This window comes from Camelus dromedarius, chromosome 28 (genome assembly GCF_036321535.1).
Source record: "Camelus dromedarius isolate mCamDro1 chromosome 28, mCamDro1.pat, whole genome shotgun sequence".
Lineage (NCBI taxonomy): Eukaryota > Metazoa > Chordata > Mammalia > Artiodactyla > Camelidae > Camelus > Camelus dromedarius.
Genome location: NC_087463.1, coordinates 18,252,625 through 18,272,268, shown reverse-complemented (window position 1 = coordinate 18,272,268; position 19,644 = coordinate 18,252,625). Strand labels below are relative to the sequence as shown.

At 35.0% G+C, this 19,644-nt stretch overlaps 1 protein-coding gene across 4 annotated transcripts in view; it reads left to right on the top strand.

The window, feature by feature from the left end:
* Positions 1-19,644, top strand: part of VPS4B (vacuolar protein sorting 4 homolog B) — a 32,454-nt gene that overhangs the window by 7,516 nt on the left and 5,294 nt on the right. For all 4 annotated transcript variants that reach the window (XR_004133367.2, XM_010979996.3, XM_064480399.1 and 1 more), the window contains 9 exons: positions 3,010-3,121; positions 4,406-4,562; positions 6,784-6,851; positions 10,236-10,355; positions 12,815-12,971; positions 14,435-14,583; positions 14,989-15,070; positions 16,288-16,507; positions 18,773-18,913. Coding sequence is in view for 3 of the 4 variants with exons in the window: in XM_010979996.3 (XP_010978298.1) it covers positions 3,010-3,121; positions 4,406-4,562; positions 6,784-6,851; positions 10,236-10,355; positions 12,815-12,971; positions 14,435-14,583; positions 14,989-15,070; positions 16,288-16,507; positions 18,773-18,913 (1,206 nt within the window). In the remaining variant the exon portion in view is untranslated. The remainder of the gene's footprint in view (positions 1-3,009; positions 3,122-4,405; positions 4,563-6,783; positions 6,852-10,235; positions 10,356-12,814; positions 12,972-14,434; positions 14,584-14,988; positions 15,071-16,287; positions 16,508-18,772; positions 18,914-19,644) is intronic.

The following is a 19,644-nucleotide window of genomic DNA, read 5'->3' as shown; positions in this document are numbered from 1 at the left end:
TCATTTCTCCCAGTCTGTAGCTTGTCTTTTCACCCTTTTAACTGGTTCTTTTATAGACCAAAAGTTTTTAAGTTTAATGAGGTCCAGTTTATCTCTTTCTTTCTTTCTTTTTTTTTTTTGGTTTGAGGTGTAATTGGCATATAACATTATATTAGTTTCAGATGTACAACATGATTCACTGTTTGTATATATTGTGAAACGATCACCTCAGTAAGTCTAGTTAACGTTAGTCTGTCACCATACATAGTTACAGATTTTTTTTCTGTGGTAAGAACTTTCAAGATTTACTCTCTTACCAACTTTCAAAAATATGCAATACAGCATTACTAATTGTAGTCACCATACTGTACATCACATCCCCATAACTTATTTATCTTATAAATAGAAGTTTGTACCTTTTGGACCTCCTTCGCCTATTTCATCCAGTCCTGACCTCTGGCAATCACCAATCTGTTCTCTATGATCTCATTTTTTGTTTTTGCTTTTTGGAGTTTTTTTTTTTTTTAACGATCTACATGTAAGTGTGATCATATGGTTTTTGTCTTTCTTGGTCTGACGTACTTCACTTGGCATAGTGCCCTCAAGTTCCATCCATGTTTTTGCAAATGGCAAGATTTCCTTTTTTGTGGCTAAATATTTCATGTATATTTATTTTTTTCTTTATCCATTCATCTATCTGTGGAACTAGGTTGTTTCCATGTCTTGGCTATTGTAAATAATGCTGCAGTGAACATGGGGGTGCACATAGCTTTTCAAGTTAGTATTTTCATTTTCTTCAGTTAAATACCCAGGAGTGGATATGCTAGATCATATGGTAGTTCTATTTTTAATTTTGGGGGGGAACCTCCATACTGTTTTCCATAGTGACTGTAACAGTTAAAGGGTTCCCTGTACTCTGCATATTCACCGATACTTTTCTTTGGGGTGGGGGGTGGGGTAATTAGGTTGGTTGGTTGGTTGGTATTAGAGGAGGGACTGGGGATTGAATCCAGGACCTTGTGTATGCTGAGCATGTGCTCTACCACTTGAGCTACACCCTCCCTCCTTGATTCTTGTTATTTCTTGTCTTTTTGATAATGACCATTCTGATGGGTGTGAGGTGATATCTCATTGTTTTGATCTGCATGACCCTGATGATTAGTCATGTTGAGCACCTTTTCATGTACCTGTTGGCCATCTGTATGTCTTTTGAAAAGTGTTTTTTCAAATCCTCTGCCCATTTTTTGATCAAATTGTTTGGGGTTTTTTGCTATTGAGTTGTATAAGTTTTTTATGTTTTCTGGTTATTAACTAACCCCTTATCAGATATATATGATTTGCAAGTATTTTCTCCCATTCAGTGGGTTACCTTTTCATTCTCTTGATTCTTTCCTTTGCTGTGCAGAAGCTTTTTTGTTTGATGTAGTTGCACTTATTTATTTTTGCTTTTGTTGCCTTGCTTGTGGTATCAAGTCTGGAAAATTACCACCAAGACCAGTGTCAAGGAGCTTACCACCTATGTTTCTTCTAGGAGTAAGTTTTATGGTTTTAGGTCGTAGATTCAAATCTTAAATCCATTTTGAGTTAATTTTTGTGTATGGTGTAAGATAGTGGTCTGTTGTCATCCTTTTATATAGGGCTATCCAATTTTCCCAGTGCTGTTTATTGAAGAGACTGTCTTTTTCCCCATTGTACATTTTGTACTCCTTTGTGGTAAATTAATTGACCATATATGTGTTGGTTTATTTTTAGGCTCTCTCTTCTGTTCCATTGATTATGTATGTGTTTTCAAGCCAACATCATACTGATTTCATTATGTATATATACAAATATATGTACACATATATACATGTACATGTATATACTTTATATATATAGTGCTTTTGGTGTCCAGTCTAAGAATTCTTTGCCTAGCCCTTGATTGTGAAGATATTCTTTGTTTTTCTAAAGATTTTATAGTTTTATATTTTATATTTAAGTTAGTGATCCCTTTTGAGTAAATTTTGTATAAACTGAGAAGTTTAGTTTGAGTATTCTCCCTGGGTTTTTTTTTTTTTTTTGGCTTATGGATGGTCAGTTGCTCTGGCACCATTTCTTAAAAAGCCTACATCTTTCCTCTATGAACTTGCTTTTCTGTGTCTTGGTCAAAATTCAGTTGGACATATTTATATGGCTCTATTTCTGAGAGTTAGTTTTGTTTTTAATACTGCAACTGTTGCTCTTATTAATTATGGACATTTTTGGAAGATGTGAAAAAATAAAAATTGGAGAAACTCAAGTTTTATCAAAGATAAGCTGTGTTAAATTTTCTTCTCATCTTTTTCCTGTGCTATTTGCTATTGTTTCAAATACTCTTGTGCTATATATAAAAATTGTATTGTGCTTTTTAAAAACTTCCATTATAAATACTTTTTCCATGTTATCACAAATGTTACTTTATTTTAACAATTCTATAATATTATATTGTGTGGTATCTTTCTGCTGTTTAAAATTTAAGTTTCCATGTTTTGTTTTTTGTTTTTTAAGACCTCTCTGGTTATTGCCTTTGCTTGGTAAACCATTTAGTTAATTACTGGGTTAAAAGATTTGAGTGTTTTTCAGATTCTTGATATTTTCATTGCCCCATTGCTTCTGAAAGGATTTACACCATTTACATTTTACTATTGTTATATGCTTTAGATATAGCAGCATTTGATTTTGAGAATTTCCATAAATGCTTTTAACTTGAATTTTCATATTATTCAATTATTCCTTAATAACCTTGAGTTTGACTTTTGTTGAGTGAAAAATTGTTTGAGAATCTTAGTGATTGGTACTAGGTAAAGCAGTGTTCACATAGCTTTTACCCATATAATGAATGTAATTTGTGTAGTTACAATTTACAATACAACGCAGTTGTGATTTAGAAAAAAGGATAGCTTTGTTTTAAGGTTGCTTTTATTTCTCAAGAAAACTTGCAGCATGATTATTTACTTCAAGCTTACACTATGCTTTGATTTTGATAGTATGATTTTGCCTCCCTTCAAACAGAAAGCGATAGATCTTGCTAGCAAAGCAGCCCAGGAAGACAAAGCTGGGAACTATGAGGAAGCCCTTCAGCTCTACCAACATGCTGTACAGTATTTTCTCCATGTAGTTAAATGTAAGGTCATAGTTTGTTCGTTTGTTTGTTTTATTTATTTAAAAGCACTAGAAGAAAAGATTGTTCTATTTCATTTATAAAAATTGAAATATGTCTACTTAGTGAAAAATAAAGTGGTGCCCTCAGCCCAACTGTATCCTGAATTATATGGTGTACAAAATTATTTTATTATTTTGAAATTCTTTTGAAATATGGAGAGAATAAATCAGCAATATAGCTGCCAAAAAAATTGAAATACAATACCAGAAAATTATAAATCACCATTAGCAAAAACATCCCACTAGCCTGTTAGTAGTTTTTAAGTACTCAGCCCACAAATGTGCACAGCTTTGACACCTAAACGTATTAAAGTGCCATATAGTCAATGGAAGTAAGTTTTTATTTTGCTAGTAATATACCCAAATTATGTAATCTGAACCTACTCATTTTATAACCATCTCATTGAAAATAATCTGTTTTAAAAATAGGTTGGGGGACACTTGTACTTAATGTTTCCCATATGCCAGGCACTGTTCTGGGTACTGGGATTCAACAGTAAGGAAGAAATGGCTGCCTTTGTGGATTTTAAACCTAATGCTGAACATAAGTGAAATAAGACATTTAAAAAGTGTCTTTCTGGCAAACTTAGTTATTTTTAAATAAAAATCTTAGCAATTGCATAATTTAGTATTTTCTTTCGAGCTTCCCGATTTAATGCTGAAGTTTTTCTGTCAAAGTAAAGTGCAGCTAAGAATGAATCATAACGTATAAGGTGGGGCCAATGCCGTGCACTGCATATGTCCCTGAAGTCTCCTTTTGCCTCCCTGGGGACTTTGTTTAGTAAAATTACTACACTGATGATACACCTGACATATGGGATTTCTATCACTTTTTATACTCTGAAATCAAGCTTATGTAGACATTAATGGGAATGGTTAACATTTCTTTATTTCTGTTTGTCTTCTGACTGGTTTTGTGAGACAAGCAGCTTTCAGCTATCTGCCCAGAATGTAAAGGAAGAATATGAAACCCACAGAATATTAAATAATTTTTATTATTATTTAACATTAACTTAAAATATCCTAGTGTCTTGTTCAGATCTCTTTCTGACTCACATCACCGTTGGCATCCAGCCGTGCTGGAGGAAGGAGTAGAAAAGGTTAATCATCATTGGTTCCCATGAGCTAGAGATGATCTTTTCTCTCTCCCCCAAAATAGATTTTCCTTGTTGAAAAGTGTATCTATGAGTTTAAACCTGTCTGTGTAGAATACTAATGGAAAAAATCTCTCATTGCCCCTTAATAGATGAAGCACAGGGCGATAAAGCCAAGCAGAGTATCAGGGCAAAGTGTACAGAATATCTTGATAGAGCAGAAAAACTAAAGGAGTACCTGAAGAAGAAAGAGAAAAAACCACAGAAGCCAGTGAAGGAGGGACAGCCAAGTCCAGCTGACGAGAAGGGGTATGTATTTTACCGGGTGAGATCGAATTGTATCGCATTACAAGATAAAGTTAAATTTAATTTGTGAAGTAAATTCCTTTTGTTTAAACTAGGTGTTGGCAAACCGTGACTCATGGGCCAAATCTGACCTACTGCCTATTTTCTTAACTAGAGTTTTATCGGAACACAGCCTCATCCATTCATGCACCTGTGGTCAGTGGCCGCTTTTGTGCTGCCCCAGCAAAGCTGAGTAGTTGTGACAAGAGGCTGTGTGGGTGACAAAGCTTAAATATTTACTGTCTGGTCCTTTTCAGAAAAAGTTTGTCAATCTCCTGTTTACCAAGCTCAGGGGGTGATATAACTTAGATCGCTCTCCGTGACTGCTTGGTGGTAGTAGTAGAAAAAACATTTGGTAGGAATGGTACTCAGTTCTTTACCCTCTGGCTATTATGTAGTATTAAAGTTTAAAATTACGGAAGTGATATGTGAATTGAATCTTTGACTAGTGGTATTGGCTCTTAGTACTGAGCACATGCACAAAATGAAAAATTAATAATGTAAGTAATTTTTTGGATATCATATGTAAAGTTTTTGGGAGGGATTTGCATCGAATTTGCTTTATTTTGTCATTGTAAAGAAAACAACACAGTATAATTTATAAACATCAAAACCCATTTCTGAAATGTCTTCCTAGACGGGAGATATATCACTTACAGAAGCAGAACTTGTATATTCAGCACCTAACGTACGCATGCCAAGCTCTGTGCTGAGCAGTGGTAACAGTCTACTCACGTCATCTGATCATTCTATTCATGGTGCCGGAAGTGGTTCCAAGTGACAACATACAAGTTTGGATGCCATACAGCTGGGAGCGATGCCCCACTCCACCAGGGTTGTTCTAGCAGATACCACTGCTGCCTGCTCCCTCACCAAGCACGTCCAGTGCCAGGGAGCGGGCAGGAGAACCTGCCACGGCGCCCTCAGCAAAGCCAGTGGTTTCGTCTACAGCTGCGTCTCCTTGTGGGCAGCCCGCACCTCAGTGGCTTGCTTGCACCTTCTAGGAGGACTTTGGTTACTTGTGGAGCCCTAGCTGCAGGGGCGCCTAGGAAGGGCAATTAGGTACATCCTTCACAAGAAAGCATGGGAGAAGGAGGTTGGCATGAGTGTTAGCTGAATTAGTTTGCAGATTCCACTTCACCTATAAATAACACCACCATCCTGTGGTAACCAAGCCATCCCATCTTGAGGTCATACCTGTCAAGCTTTTTATTCCTCCTTTTATCTTATATGTGAAAAATGATGTAATGCCGTATTTTTTGCTTTATCACTTTGTCACTAAACATCTTGAACATCTTTCCAGCAAACTATTTCTACATCATTTTTAAAGACTGCAATGTATTTTATTATATACTAATCCTTACAATTGAACATGCATTATTTCTAATTTTTTCCCTATTGTGAAGAATAAGGGCATGATTATCCGTGTAGTCATATCCTGAACTCTGATCATTTCCTCAGAATAAATCCCTGGTTGTGAAATGACTGGGTTGATCTCCTTATTCTTCGGGGTCAGTTCATTTTCATCAGAAGCTTCATCCATCCTTCAGAACCCCCAGACTGAGGGTTATTGACCTTTGTACCTTAAAGAGTTAATATTCTGGGTTTTTTCCTTCTAGTTAATGGCTTCTTTTTCTAATACATAGTTTTGCCTGGTCCTGATTTGTTTGTTGTAGTTGTTTACAACACTCATGTAATTCATCTTAAATCTTTTGTAGAATGAGGTGTGGGTCATTTATGAGTTAATGCATGCATAGATATGTCATGGGAATTAGGAGCTAGTTCCTGACTTCATCCTGGTCTTTTTGTCCCCTTCCTGTTCATGATTCCATATTGATGCCAATATGACTGCTACTATTTTGTGTAATATACTCTTTTTATAAAAAAAAATTTTTATTGAAGTATAGTCAGTTACAATGTGTTAATTTCTGGTGTACAGCACAATGTCCCGGTCATGCATATACATACGTATATTCATTTTCATATTCTTTTTTCATTAAAGGTCATTGCAAGATATTGAATAGTTTCCTTTATACTCTTAAAAGTAATAAAATAATAACTTTTAATGTGTATGTCTTATTTTGCCATTTAAATTACAAATATTTCAGATTAATCATTCCTTCATTTTTGCCATATTTTGATAGCAATGAGTGATCATTTGCATATATTAAATTCTTTTTATTAGGAATGACAGTGATGGGGAAGGAGAATCTGATGATCCTGAAAAAAAGAAACTACAGAATCAACTTCAAGGTTGCTTTAGATTTCATTTTTAAATTTACTATCTTATTAAAAAAAGAAAAACTCACAGTGAATTGTCTGTTTGAATTGTTTCCCCACCCCCAACCCCTTGTATTTAAAGGAGGTTCAAGAACTGGCTTTGGTTCCCAGTGGTCATGTGCTGGCTTTGTTGAGACCATTTTTATAGTGTTTGCTCTATAGAGTCCCTAATGGGTTGGTTTTTTCCATGCAGTAAAAATATTGTTTAGTTTTATTTTGGTCTTAAAAAGCTTGCTCTCTTTGATTTTTTGTCTTATTTGCCCCTTTTCAGAGAGGGTAGCAGTTATACTATTAGCACCCTATAAAATCTGATGGCATTAAAATTTCCTGTCAAGAGGAACAGAATGAATTAGGGCTCACACTTGACTTTTACTGCTATTGCTGGAGCTCATTCATTGATGGTTTATTTCATGTTTTCTACCTGGTCTTCCTCATCTGCTTTTTGATCCTACTTCAAGTGTTCCCATTTACATTTCTCTCTCTCTGCTTTCAGTTTTTTAACTTCCACACCTTTAAAAGCACTTTTGTTCTCTGCTGTAGTGTTGTGGCGTGATGGAGGGGGCATAGGTATCAGCTCCATTCAGCTCTGGATTCCACCCTGGGGTCTGCTACTTAAATCTGCCTCATCTTGGACAAGTTCCCTAACCTCTAAGATTCTGAGACCCCCAACTCTAAAATGGAAATTAAGAGTACTTTCCTTTCAGGGCTGTTAAAAGATTAATGACAATGTAAAAACTGCTTAATACTCTGAGAAATTCTCAGGACTCAGTTAATAGTAGCTCTGTGTATCTAAAAAGACATCTATTTAATTGCTGCTTCTTTAGTTACTGAGGTTTGATTGTTCCTTGATATGGTAGCTGATGATTTTTCAAGTTGGATTTTATGCTCAATCATTGGTAATCTGTATTTTATTCATTTGAACCTTGCCGAATAGAATGCGTAACTGGAAAGGACATCTATCATACAGTCTCAGCCTTAGTGAGTGGTGAGCACACCCAGCTTGGCCAGATCCTTAGCCTTGCTATTCTAGTCTCTCTGTTTTGGTCATGTTTCTGTCTTACCCACCCTATTGGGAGGTATAGGGGAATACTGTAATGATAGTATCTTGAAAACACTACCATTAACAGGGATAATTTTACCTGCTGAGAACTTCAGTGGTGGGTGTAGTCCAAGGGCAGTAACTGGGTTTCTGGGTGTAGTCCAGGCAGTAACTCCACTGCCTGGAGCAGTGTGGGCACGCTTCATCCTCAGTAATTTTTTGTGGGGGAGCAGCCCAGTGGTCTGTGCCAAGTGGCTTTATCTTACTTGTGTGGCAAAAAGCTTTTTTCTATTTGTTCTTTTTGATTTTGTTCCCCCTCTTTCTGGCTCCATCCCCTCCAAAGTAAAAATTGGATTGTTATCTTTACTATTGTATCTTTTGAAAAAGATACAATCCAATTTTTAATAGGGAATTTTTCTTTAAATTCCCTATCAGTTATGACAAGGCCCAGAAATGTATAAAAATACAAACGCTTTGAATATTTAAGTCAGGAAATTTATTTGGAATTTCAGGATGAATTAGAATTTGAAAGGATTCTTAGCCTTTCATACCTGAGAATCCTTTTTTTCCATCTTTTAGTTTCTTGGTTTGCTGATGGATTTCATTGTATAATATCCTTTTTTGAATCTTTCCTCTTTTTTCCTGAAAGTTTTCTAAATCTTTTACTTCTGTTTTAGGTTATGACATGAAGTGTAAATTTTGATTAATTAAAATTAAAGAGTTTACGATTTGAGTTTTCTGTTAGCTAATTTTGATATGCAGTGACTTTGAAGTTAAATTTTAGTATAATAGTATGTAAACAAAGACTGACTAAATTTTTATAATTGGAACAATCAAATTGCTTGGCTTTTATTTTCCAAATAAAACTTTTATTTCCTTTTAATTTTGCAAACCATTAATCAGTGTCTAATAATTAATTTTACTTTTAGCTAAATAATCTTTTGTCACTAAACATTCCAAAGTCGCCTAGTTTAAACTTTAAGGAGAAAAATATTAATCAAATGTGAAGTTAAAATATGACATATTTAGAAAAATTCATGACAGAAAACTTCAGCTGACTAGCTGATGCTTATATATAAATTTACTTTCATTTAACTGACACAAAATCCTATCAGAAAATGTAGTATTTTCTCATGTATATTTCTCATGTAATCTGAAAGAAAAAGCAAATTGGCTTTTTTCTTAATTTATACTTCATCTGAACTCTTAGACTGCAAAAAATGTTTATGGTTTCATCTAATTTTAATATACAACTAAAGATTTTCATATTTTAGGAAAGTAAGTTGCAGGGTATTAGCACTCTTAGAATAATGATAGATGATCTTTCATAAGAGAATAAGATACCCATAAAACTAATTTTATAGATAATTAGTTGATTGTGTAAGTAGTGATAAACTTAAAACAATTATACATCAAAAAACAAACAAACAAACAAAAAAAACCAAAAGCCAAAACAACTACACGTCACCCGAGAACAGGCTACTTAGTAATTTGTAGTTGAACAATTTCTATATAGTGGAAAATTGGAAAAGCTTTTTTGATAAAAGGTAATTAGAAAGTTTTGCCAGTAAGCTATAGTAAAAGAAATCTTTTGTGTACTTGTACTGCAATAGTTTGCTGTGACTTTTGAATACATTGTATTCAAAAACTAAATCTTTTAAATAACATTGTTAATGTACAAAAACTGTAAATAGATCTATTTAGAAGCCAAATACAAAATCTGGCAAATCTCAGGAAAGTATTGCAAATCTGTAAGAGTCCACTTTCTCTTCTCCATCACCCCCTTCCCTTTCCCTGCTCCTCTCCCCTCCCTCCCCTCCTCACTTCTATCTACTCACCCATCCCTCTGCCTATCTTTAGTTATAGTTGTTAAGTATTTTTTCTTTCTGTGATTAAGAAAAGCATTAGAGCACCAGTTCTTTTAAGGAAAAATAGGAGGTATTTCATAATTAGTGTATTCAAACATTGTAGCTACTTGATGTAATGTTTGGTGCTTTTCCAAGCATTCTAATATCCATGATGTCATTTGATCTTTACACTAACTCGTCTGAGTAGTTTGGGCAAGTGGTATTACTTTTATTTCACAATGAGGAAGTGGAGTGACTTTACCCTAGATTGTCTAGCCAGCCACGCCGTCCTGACCCCTGCAGGCTGCTCCCCAACAACTACTTCCTCATCACACTATTTCAAAAATACTTTCAATGCGTAAAACTTTTCCAGACAAATGTATAATGTATTTCTTTAAAATCAATATTCCATGTCTTCTAAATTTGATTGCCTAGTCCTCCTTAATTTAAAGATGGCATAATTCTTTGTAGGTGCCATTGTTATAGAGCGACCGAATGTGAAATGGAGCGATGTTGCTGGTCTTGAAGGAGCCAAAGAAGCACTGAAAGAGGCCGTGATATTGCCTATTAAATTTCCTCATCTCTTTACCGGTGAGATGACTTTTAAATAATTTTTTTGATGGTTTTTAGAAAACACATCGATGACTGAGGATAAAATACTGTGAATTCTTGTCACTATATCGTGAGTTATTACCTTAAATTCTATTGTAAGGCAGTGGAAGATCTTTATACAGAGGTATTTGTCTTCTCTGCGTATGTGTATTTATTATATATATTGCGAAACAACCTAAATGTGAACCAGTCGGGCATCAGGTAAATCACCAACATGCAGTAGAATACTGTGCACTCAAGAAAATAGAGTCTACATCCCCATTAAGAAATTTGGACTGCATTATAATTGACATGGAAGAACATCCACATATATCGTAGAGATTAAAAAGCAGTTTATACAATATGTATAGTAGGAGTCCACGTTTGTTAAATAAATGTGTGTGCTGAGAAGTGTAGACAGATTGATGTAAAAATGTTAATGTATGCCTAGGAGATCAGATTATGGGTGATTTTTCTTTTGACTTTCATCTGAATTGTTTTTAGTGGACACGTACTAGGTTTATAGGAGTATGTCTGTTTCTCAAAAAGAGAAGTAAGGTTTATTGAGCAGTTTGATGGGAGTGCGGGTCCTGTAGGAGCTCATCATCACTGTGAGGAGAGTGCTGCCAGCCCACCATTTGGAGGTAGTTGAGCTTCAAGCTCCAGCAGTAGGGGATTTGGCTGCACCAAGCCATTCCTTCCCACTGTCCTTTTTGTGACTGATAGTTTGTGTTTGTGATATGACAATACCCAGAGTCTAAGAGTGAAACAGAGGTTTATCCTTCTAAAACAAGCTGGATTATGTAGAGAGCACATCTGTGATACTGGCCTCAAACTGAACAGGTCCATGCAGTGATGTCGTATAGAGCAGTGATGAACAGAGAACCCGTGGGCCACTCGTTGTCCACCTAGCTTCGAGGTATGACTTCCCACCTCACTTCAGGAATATGAGCCTAACAGTGTAAAAGTTGACATCATAATCCTATAAAGGTACAAAAGTATGGGTGAACTCATTTTATGTTATGTTACTTACACCAGTGTTTCCCAAACATGAGTCCTTTGTGTATCATCTTCATGAATTTTTCCATATACACGTACCATTTTTAAAATATTTATCTTTACATCACTCACTTTTAGAGCAAACTTTTTTACTCAAGTATAGCATATATGTACGAAGACATGCAGGAACCCAAGTGTTCCGCTTTATAAATTATCACAGAGTACACCTGTATAGTCGTCACCCAGATAAAAAAAATATTATCAGAACCTGGATATCCCTCTCTGCCTCTTTCCTCCCCTGAGGTAATCACTCTCTTCACTTCTAACACCATAGATTGTTTTGCCTGTATTTGAACTTTTGAATCATCTCACTTGTTTTGACTTAGTAATTTTATTTTAAAAGACTTCTTTTTGTCTCTGTAAACGGAAAAAGTAGTGTTTTTCTAAAATGCATTTTAAAAAATTATTTAAATAAAAAGTATCTGTAAACCACCTAAAAGCATGTCATCTGCCACCACACTTAAGGGAATACTGATGTATAATTGCAGACATTTGAAATAGGCAAATAGAATTCAAGTGAAAGTTGAGGCTTTCATAACAATAAACAGAACAGTATTTAGTTTTGCCATCAGTCATGTGCATATCATTTTTTTGCAGACACCGTGTGCCCATCCACAGTTTACACCTAGTAGTTTTTTTATGTGTATTTGTTATTTTATTGCCAGTTGTAACCCAGCCTGGTCTGTTTAAGCAGCAGTATAATTTCTCATTAGCAAAATTGAGACACAAAGAGTTGATTTGTTCACTTGCTGTACTTGGGCAAAACCGGGATTTAAGGTGGAGCCCCCTTGTCATTACTTAGCCTTTGGAAAGGGAATATGCCCTGTGTAATGTAACCTGTGCTTCCTTGTCAAATCACGAATTGAGTAGAACTTCATGAGTCATCCAAACTGTGTTAGTTTCACTCCTCCAAAGGTCATAAATATTTAAAAGAAAATATTTACAGCTGCCCTTCCCCTGTGGATATGATTTCTCCTATAATATTCTGATATCGAGCAGTGCACATAGTAGGTGGTCAAGAAGTATCTTTTAACTGAATTCTTTTCCCCCACTAGACTGTAAGCCCATGGAAGGTAGAAGTCCTTTTCTATTCATAATTCTCTGTCTGCACCTAGTGGTTTCAATACATGGTGGTTGAATGAGTGAGCAAGCAATGAACTTCCTGTTAGAAGGATTATAGCTGGATAAACACTTTTGACAAGGTGGTCTCTAGAAAAAGTAAATGAAGTACATTTAAAACATAACTTACCTTAGATCGATTTATTTAAATTTTGTTTTATTAAATTGATAGCTTTAGAGTGAAAACTTCTTCACAGTAATCTTCACTATGGATAATGTCAGTGGTAACTGAAATTAACAATCTGGAAATTCTCATGTTATTTTTCTAATGCACATTTTAGGCAAGAGAACACCTTGGAGGGGAATCCTATTATTTGGACCACCTGGAACAGGAAAATCCTATTTAGCCAAAGCTGTAGCAACAGAAGCAAACAACTCAACGTTTTTCTCGATATCTTCCTCTGACCTTGTTTCTAAGTGGCTAGGTGAAAGTGAAAAGTAAGTAGTCAATTTTTTTAGTTCTTCTTTGCCTGGTAGTCACTATATCAGTACATGAAGTAGTAGATTGCATTATGAATGTCTGTCATTAATAGACATTCAAAGAAGTGACGTAGCACAGGTATTCATTTCTCTGTCAGATCAGTCTCTAGTTTAGAATTTCTTTCTTAGGGAAAAGATAGCATATATTTATAGTGTATTAAATTATAAAATTAATTATGCCAGATGTAGTAATCTTATTTTCTGGATCGAAACATGATGAAGCTTTTTATTCTGTAGAGTTCCTATAATTTTAGTATATTGTTCTGTTTTGGGTTTTTTTTTTTAATTTTTTATTGAAGTATAGTTGATTTACAATGTTGTGTTAGTTTTTGGTATACAGCAAAGTGATTCAGTTTTATATATATATATTCTTTTTCATATTCTTTTCCATTGTGACTTATTATAAGATATTGAATATAGTTCCCTGTGATATACACTAGGACCTTGTTTGTCTATTTTATATATAGTAGTTTGTGTCTGCAAATCTCAAACTCCTAATTTATCCCTCTCCCATCCCTTTTCCCCTTTTGGTAACCAGAAGTTTGTTTTCTATGTCTGTGAGTCTGTTTCTGTTTTGTAAATAAGTTCATTTGTATCATATTTTAGATTCCACATGTAAGTGATATCATATGGTATTTTTCTTTCTGACTTACTTTACTTAGTATGATAACCTCTAGGTCCATTCATGTTGCTGCAAATGACATTATTTCATTCTTTTTATGGCTGAGTAGTATTCCATTGTGTGTATGTATATATATATATATATATATATATATATATATAGCACATCTTCTTTATCCACTCATCTGTTGATAGACATTTAGGTTGCTCCCATGTCTTGACTATTGTGAATAGTGCAGCTGTGAACTTTGGGGTGCATGTATCTTTTCAAATTAGAATTTTCTCCAGTTGTATGCCCAGGAGTAATATTGCGGGATCATATGGCAACTCTATATTTAGTTTTTTAAGGAGCCTCCATGCTGTTTTCCATAGTGGCTGCACCAGTTTTCGAATATTCCCAACTATGGTTTAGGAGAGGGTTCCCTTTTCTCCACACCCTCTCTAGCATTTGTTTTTTGTAGACTTTTTAGTGATGGCCGTTCTGAGCAGTGTGAGGTGATACCTTACTGTAGTTTTGATTTTGCATTTCTCTAATAATTAGCTGTGTTGAGCATCTTTCCATGTGTCTTGGCCTTCTGTAGATCTTCTTTGGGGAAATGTCTGTTTGGGTCTTCTGCCCATTTTTTGATTGGCTTGTTTGTTTGTTGTTGTTGAGTTGCGTGAGCTGTTTGTATATTTTGGAAATGAAGCCTTTGTCAGTTGCATCATTTGCAAATATTTTCTCCCATTATTAGTTTTTTCATTATCATGTGTCATTTACTATTTTTTTTTAGAAACTGAAAGCTTGTATTTATTTTTAGGCTAGTTAAGAACTTATTCCAGCTTGCCAGAGAGAATAAACCTTCCATTATCTTCATTGATGAAATTGATTCTCTGTGTGGTTCAAGAAGTGAAAATGAAAGTGAAGCTGCACGTAGAATTAAGACAGAGTTCCTAGTTCAAATGCAAGGTAGTATTACTGATTTTTTAAAGTTTCTCTTCATTGTATAGCCATTATTATTCACAATAATAGAAAAAAATTTAAGCAGAATTTCTCCATTCTTATAGGCCAAGTGTTTCCTTCTGATTGTCTTCCACATGCATACATAATTTTTACCCAGTTGTAACCGGCTTGTAGAGCTCACTGATATGGATAGTGAAGAGATTCACACATTGACTCATAACATGCCAGAAACAGTATCTGTTCTTCAGAATATTTGCATCATATTCTTATAAAATTCAGTTAAATACAGTTTTTTTCAGAGAGACTCTCAAGATGAGGCATTTTAACCTTAAAGCACCACATTCATCAGAGAACATATAGAAGAGGTTTCAAGAACACTGAATATTTAAAATGTTACCTATTTTGATGCAGGGGTTGGTGTGGACAATGATGGCATTTTGGTTCTGGGAGCTACAAATATACCCTGGGTTCTGGATTCTGCCATTAGGCGAAGGTATGATAATACATAGTAAATATCTTATTTCTGACTACAATGTAACAAGTGGCTGCTAACTCCCGCTCTGTGTAGTGAGGAGGCATTCTGATAACTTCAGAATGTTTTTAATGCGCCCGAGCCCTACTGCCCCTTTGCCTTTGGGGAAGAGAGGCAAGCATTTGTTCATTTGCCTGCTGTGTTGAAGATACGAGATTTACACCTACTGGAATCTTTCACATTGCAAAGTATGTTACCTAATGCTTATTTTAGTTATAATTATGCTTAGTAGGTGCATTGATACTTCAGAAATTTATAAATATAGTTTGATATTTCAATGAAAAACCTTCATACAAACTTCTAGCAAAATGACAATTATGCAAGATAAAGTATGCTAACCAGATATATTTTGAGTTAAATTTATGTCTGTAATTTTTAAACTGAATATGGAACTTGAGCCACAGGAAAGGCATACAGACCCATTGCTCTTCAGAGCTTCACAGTTCCCTCTTCCGTTCATTTAATTGTGTGTGGTAAAAATTAACACTGCAGTTTTTGCTGCTTTTATCGCATTCACTTGATGGTTTGCCAGAATGTTCAGACTACCATCCAGTATCAAGAAGGGAAAGGCCCTGGTTATTTCTGAACGATTGCCTAAATCTGAGCCCATCTCTAGAGATACTGGAGACTTAAAATTCTTACTGCTACAGAGAATAATTATCTGAAGAAGAAAACGTCCTTTCTTTGTTGCTTCCTCCTTGGCTCCATATGCTGAAATTCTAAGAATGCAAACAAAATGATAAGATTTAGAGTAATTTTGCTATTGTGAATGTAGAGAATTATTTTGTCATCTCTTTTCATGTTTTTAATCATATTTGTCCCTTGATCAGAGTTCAGAGTATCATTCCATGGGAGACTAATCTTGTAGGGCATGTCATGTCATGAATTCCGGGCTCTGGCCAAAATAACTCTGAAATCACAAAGAAAGACTAAGCCACTCCAAGCTGGTTCCCTGGCTATTTTGGTTTTGTTTGTTGTTAGTGTGTTCTGGATATTTTCCTTTTATTAACCTAAATACATGTGTTTAACTCTGGATATACACCCGGTTACTTTATTCAGCTTAGCTTTGTACAAATAAGAATATCTAAATACCTTGTGTCTTGAAACACTAATTTTCAGTGGAAATCAAATATTATTATCTAGTAATATTCTTGGTGTAATTTTTCTTTCATTTGAAGATTTGAGAAGCGAATTTATATTCCTTTGCCTGAGGCCCACGCCCGAGCAGCAATGTTTAAACTGCACTTGGGGACCACTCAGAACAGTCTGACAGAAGCAGACTTCCGGGAACTTGGGAAGAAAACGGAAGGGTATTCGGGGGCAGACATAAGTATCATTGTGCGTGACGCACTCATGCAGCCAGTCAGGAAAGTCCAGTCAGCTACCCATTTTAAAAAGGTAAGGAACTTTTCACCTATTTTTTCGCAGATTTTTAAAATCAAGTTTTGAGACCATAAGTGGGTTAGCATAACACATGTTTCCATTTCATTGAAAATAAGTTCTCCCAAAGTGTTTTAAAACTTTGTATGCAGTGATTTTTGAAGTATTTACTATTCTGATGTAAGCATAGAAACTTAAATATATGGTTGTCTCTGATGTAACTAAGATGCCCCTGAGCGGAATCTGGCAGGTTTACACGTCAGTGACACAGTGAAAATAACAGCAGCTGGTGTTCAGTGTTCACGTGCCTGGCCTGTGTCCTCTCCTCATCTTCTGTCTCATCTGGTCCTCACAGAAGCTCTGCCACAGGTGCAGGTGGCCACCTGCTGATGGTCAGTCTGAGACTGAGAAGCTAACATGATTAAACTGGGACTTGGATGGTAACACTGTTTGCCAGGGTACAGCTAGAGAGGAGCAGAGGTGTGGCTTTGCTCTGAATAAGTGTCCCTCAGAATCTGAAGTCTCCACCATTCTGCTCTCCTACCCCTGCCGTGCACCATCCTGTCTGCGTGAATGGCTTGAACTATATATATATATGGTTTGAGACAGAATTTTGTTTAAAAAGAAAAAATTGGATATCTTGTAATGTCCAGTTAAGTAACATAGTTTAAGTAACTTGGACCAACGCTCTTGCTGAGGGCAAGTCTCCAATATGCTCATGAACACAGATGTGAAAATCCTGAACTGTTAACAAACCTAATCCAGCTGTACATGACAAGACTAAGAGGTCATGACTCTCATATGCATACATGTATGTCTGTTATATGCCACAATAAAATAAGTTCTTTTTAAAATAATGAGCTTGAATTAAAACTTAAATTTGAAGCCTGACTCCACAATTTACTTGTCATATCTCCCTGACCAAATTGTATTACCTTTTTAAGTCTCATTTTTATCATCCCTTAAATAAGGATGATAATAACACTACTTTGAAATGCTGTTATGAGAACGAGATGAAATAATGTTCACAAAACACCTGTCATGTTACCTGAGTAGCCCAGTAAATATGACTCATCTCTTCTTCAGCCACTTTGTTGCTGAGAGAAATATAAAGCTTGTTCCACAGCTGTCATATTTTTTCTTAAATTCTCTTTGCCATTTAGACACTGTGGTTTCTTAGAAACTCAGCCCTTTCCTGCTGAGCTTCCCATTCTCTGTGTTTCTCCCGGGGATAGCTCATGTGACCCTGAAGCCAGGCCCCTGTCAGGAGGACAAAAAGCTGAAGCAGCCAACTCAGTCATAACATCAGGCCGTTTGTATCACCAACTAGAGCAGGTCTCTGTGTGGCTCCATATTCTGCTCCATTTTCCAGTTAGCAAGAACAAGTTTGCCTGTTTTTATTTTATTTATTAAATGTCTGAAATACTAATCTGAGCCCAGAGCTAAGTCAGAAAGTACAACAGTCAAAAAAACACAAAAATCCCTGCTGCTGGAATTTTTGTGAGGAAAGACAAGCAGTAAAGTACACATAATTAAAGTAAGAATGTTTATTTCTTCACCTCTGCCCTAGTCCTCAGACAGTATTTAAGATTGATCATTGTAAAACAAATATTAAAATAAGAATGAAAGCAGCTAGCCCCCAATTTGATACAAATGTGTCCCTGTCTATATATTTGTGATGTGTCACTCTGTGTCACAAAATTTCTTTTTCTGGATGTTACTAAAACTTTTTATTTTAAATCAGTTATGAATCATAAAATACCACTGAAATTACATTTAGCATTTAATTTTATACTTATATTTGAAGAAAGCATTTTTGTTGGGAAAGACAAAAAGATTCAGTCATTTTACAATAATAAACCTTCCAAAGATCACAAATTTCTCAGCTGTGGAAAATAGAGAAACTTAAGAGAATTCTTGAGTGGGTCTATTTTGGGTCTGTAAGATTATTAGCACTTACTAAGTATTAGAAAAAAATTTTAGCTGCACGCAAGTCTTTCTTATTTTAACTTATTTCCTCCCTGCAATCATATAAGTAATTTGTTACAGGAAATTTCAAATACAGAAAAGCATCAAGAAAACAATTAAAATCAAGCAAAATCTATCCCATCACCCAGAGACAACTATACTGTTTGTTGTATATTCCCTTTATTTATTTTCAGAAGAAAACATTTTAACAAAATATAAAATAACAGTACATTTTCAGGTTTCCTAATAAGGATCTAAATATTAATGTTCATTTAGTTTGTTCAAACAAATATTTCAGATGCCTGTTTATTCCAGGTTCACGGACCTTCACGAGCAGATCCTAACAGCGTAGTAGATGATCTGCTAACGCCCTGTTCTCCAGGTGACCCTGGTGCCATTGAAATGACATGGATGGATGTCCCTGGAGATAAACTTTTGGAGCCAGTTGTTTCCATGGTTTGACATTTTGTTTGCTTTTAAGAAAAATTTCAAAACACTCACTGTATTTTGTAATTTGTCTGACAGATAAAATTTTCAATTACATGAAATTAGCTAGAAAAATGTTAATATGATCAGACATGTTTATTTAGTCTAACTACTTAAGAAGTTGTAAAGAGTAATTGAACATAAAATATTTTAAAAATGTTTTCTTGGGCTTTAGAGAGGAAATATTAAGAGAGTAAGCTATTTCCTAAAAACACATAGGTTTCTGACATTATGAGTTTTATAGCTGGGATATTATCACTGAAATGTTCATATATATCACATAAATTATTGTCAAGACTTAATTAACTAGAATGTGGGATTGGTGAAAATTTTTTCCCTGAATCTCAGATTTTATAAAATGTCCAGTTACCCTAATGTGTGTATCATAGTATTCATAATGGTGTTTTTCTCTTTTACTTCTCAAGGCTTCATAGAAAGTTCAAATACTGCAGTGCTGTTTTTAAAAAGTCTGAAAACAAAGTCTTTATTATAAAAAATTACATTTCTGTAGTTTACATTGGATGAATTAAAATATTCATAAAAATTGTATTTCTATAGTTTCTACTGGAGGAATTAAGGATCGTAAGATTCTTTTGTAATGCATGTTAATTTTAGGGAACTTACTGTGATTGAGAAAGTATTTATTATGTTCGTGTTTTCTTATTGATAAACACTCAGTTTTTAAAATCTTCTTTAGTTAC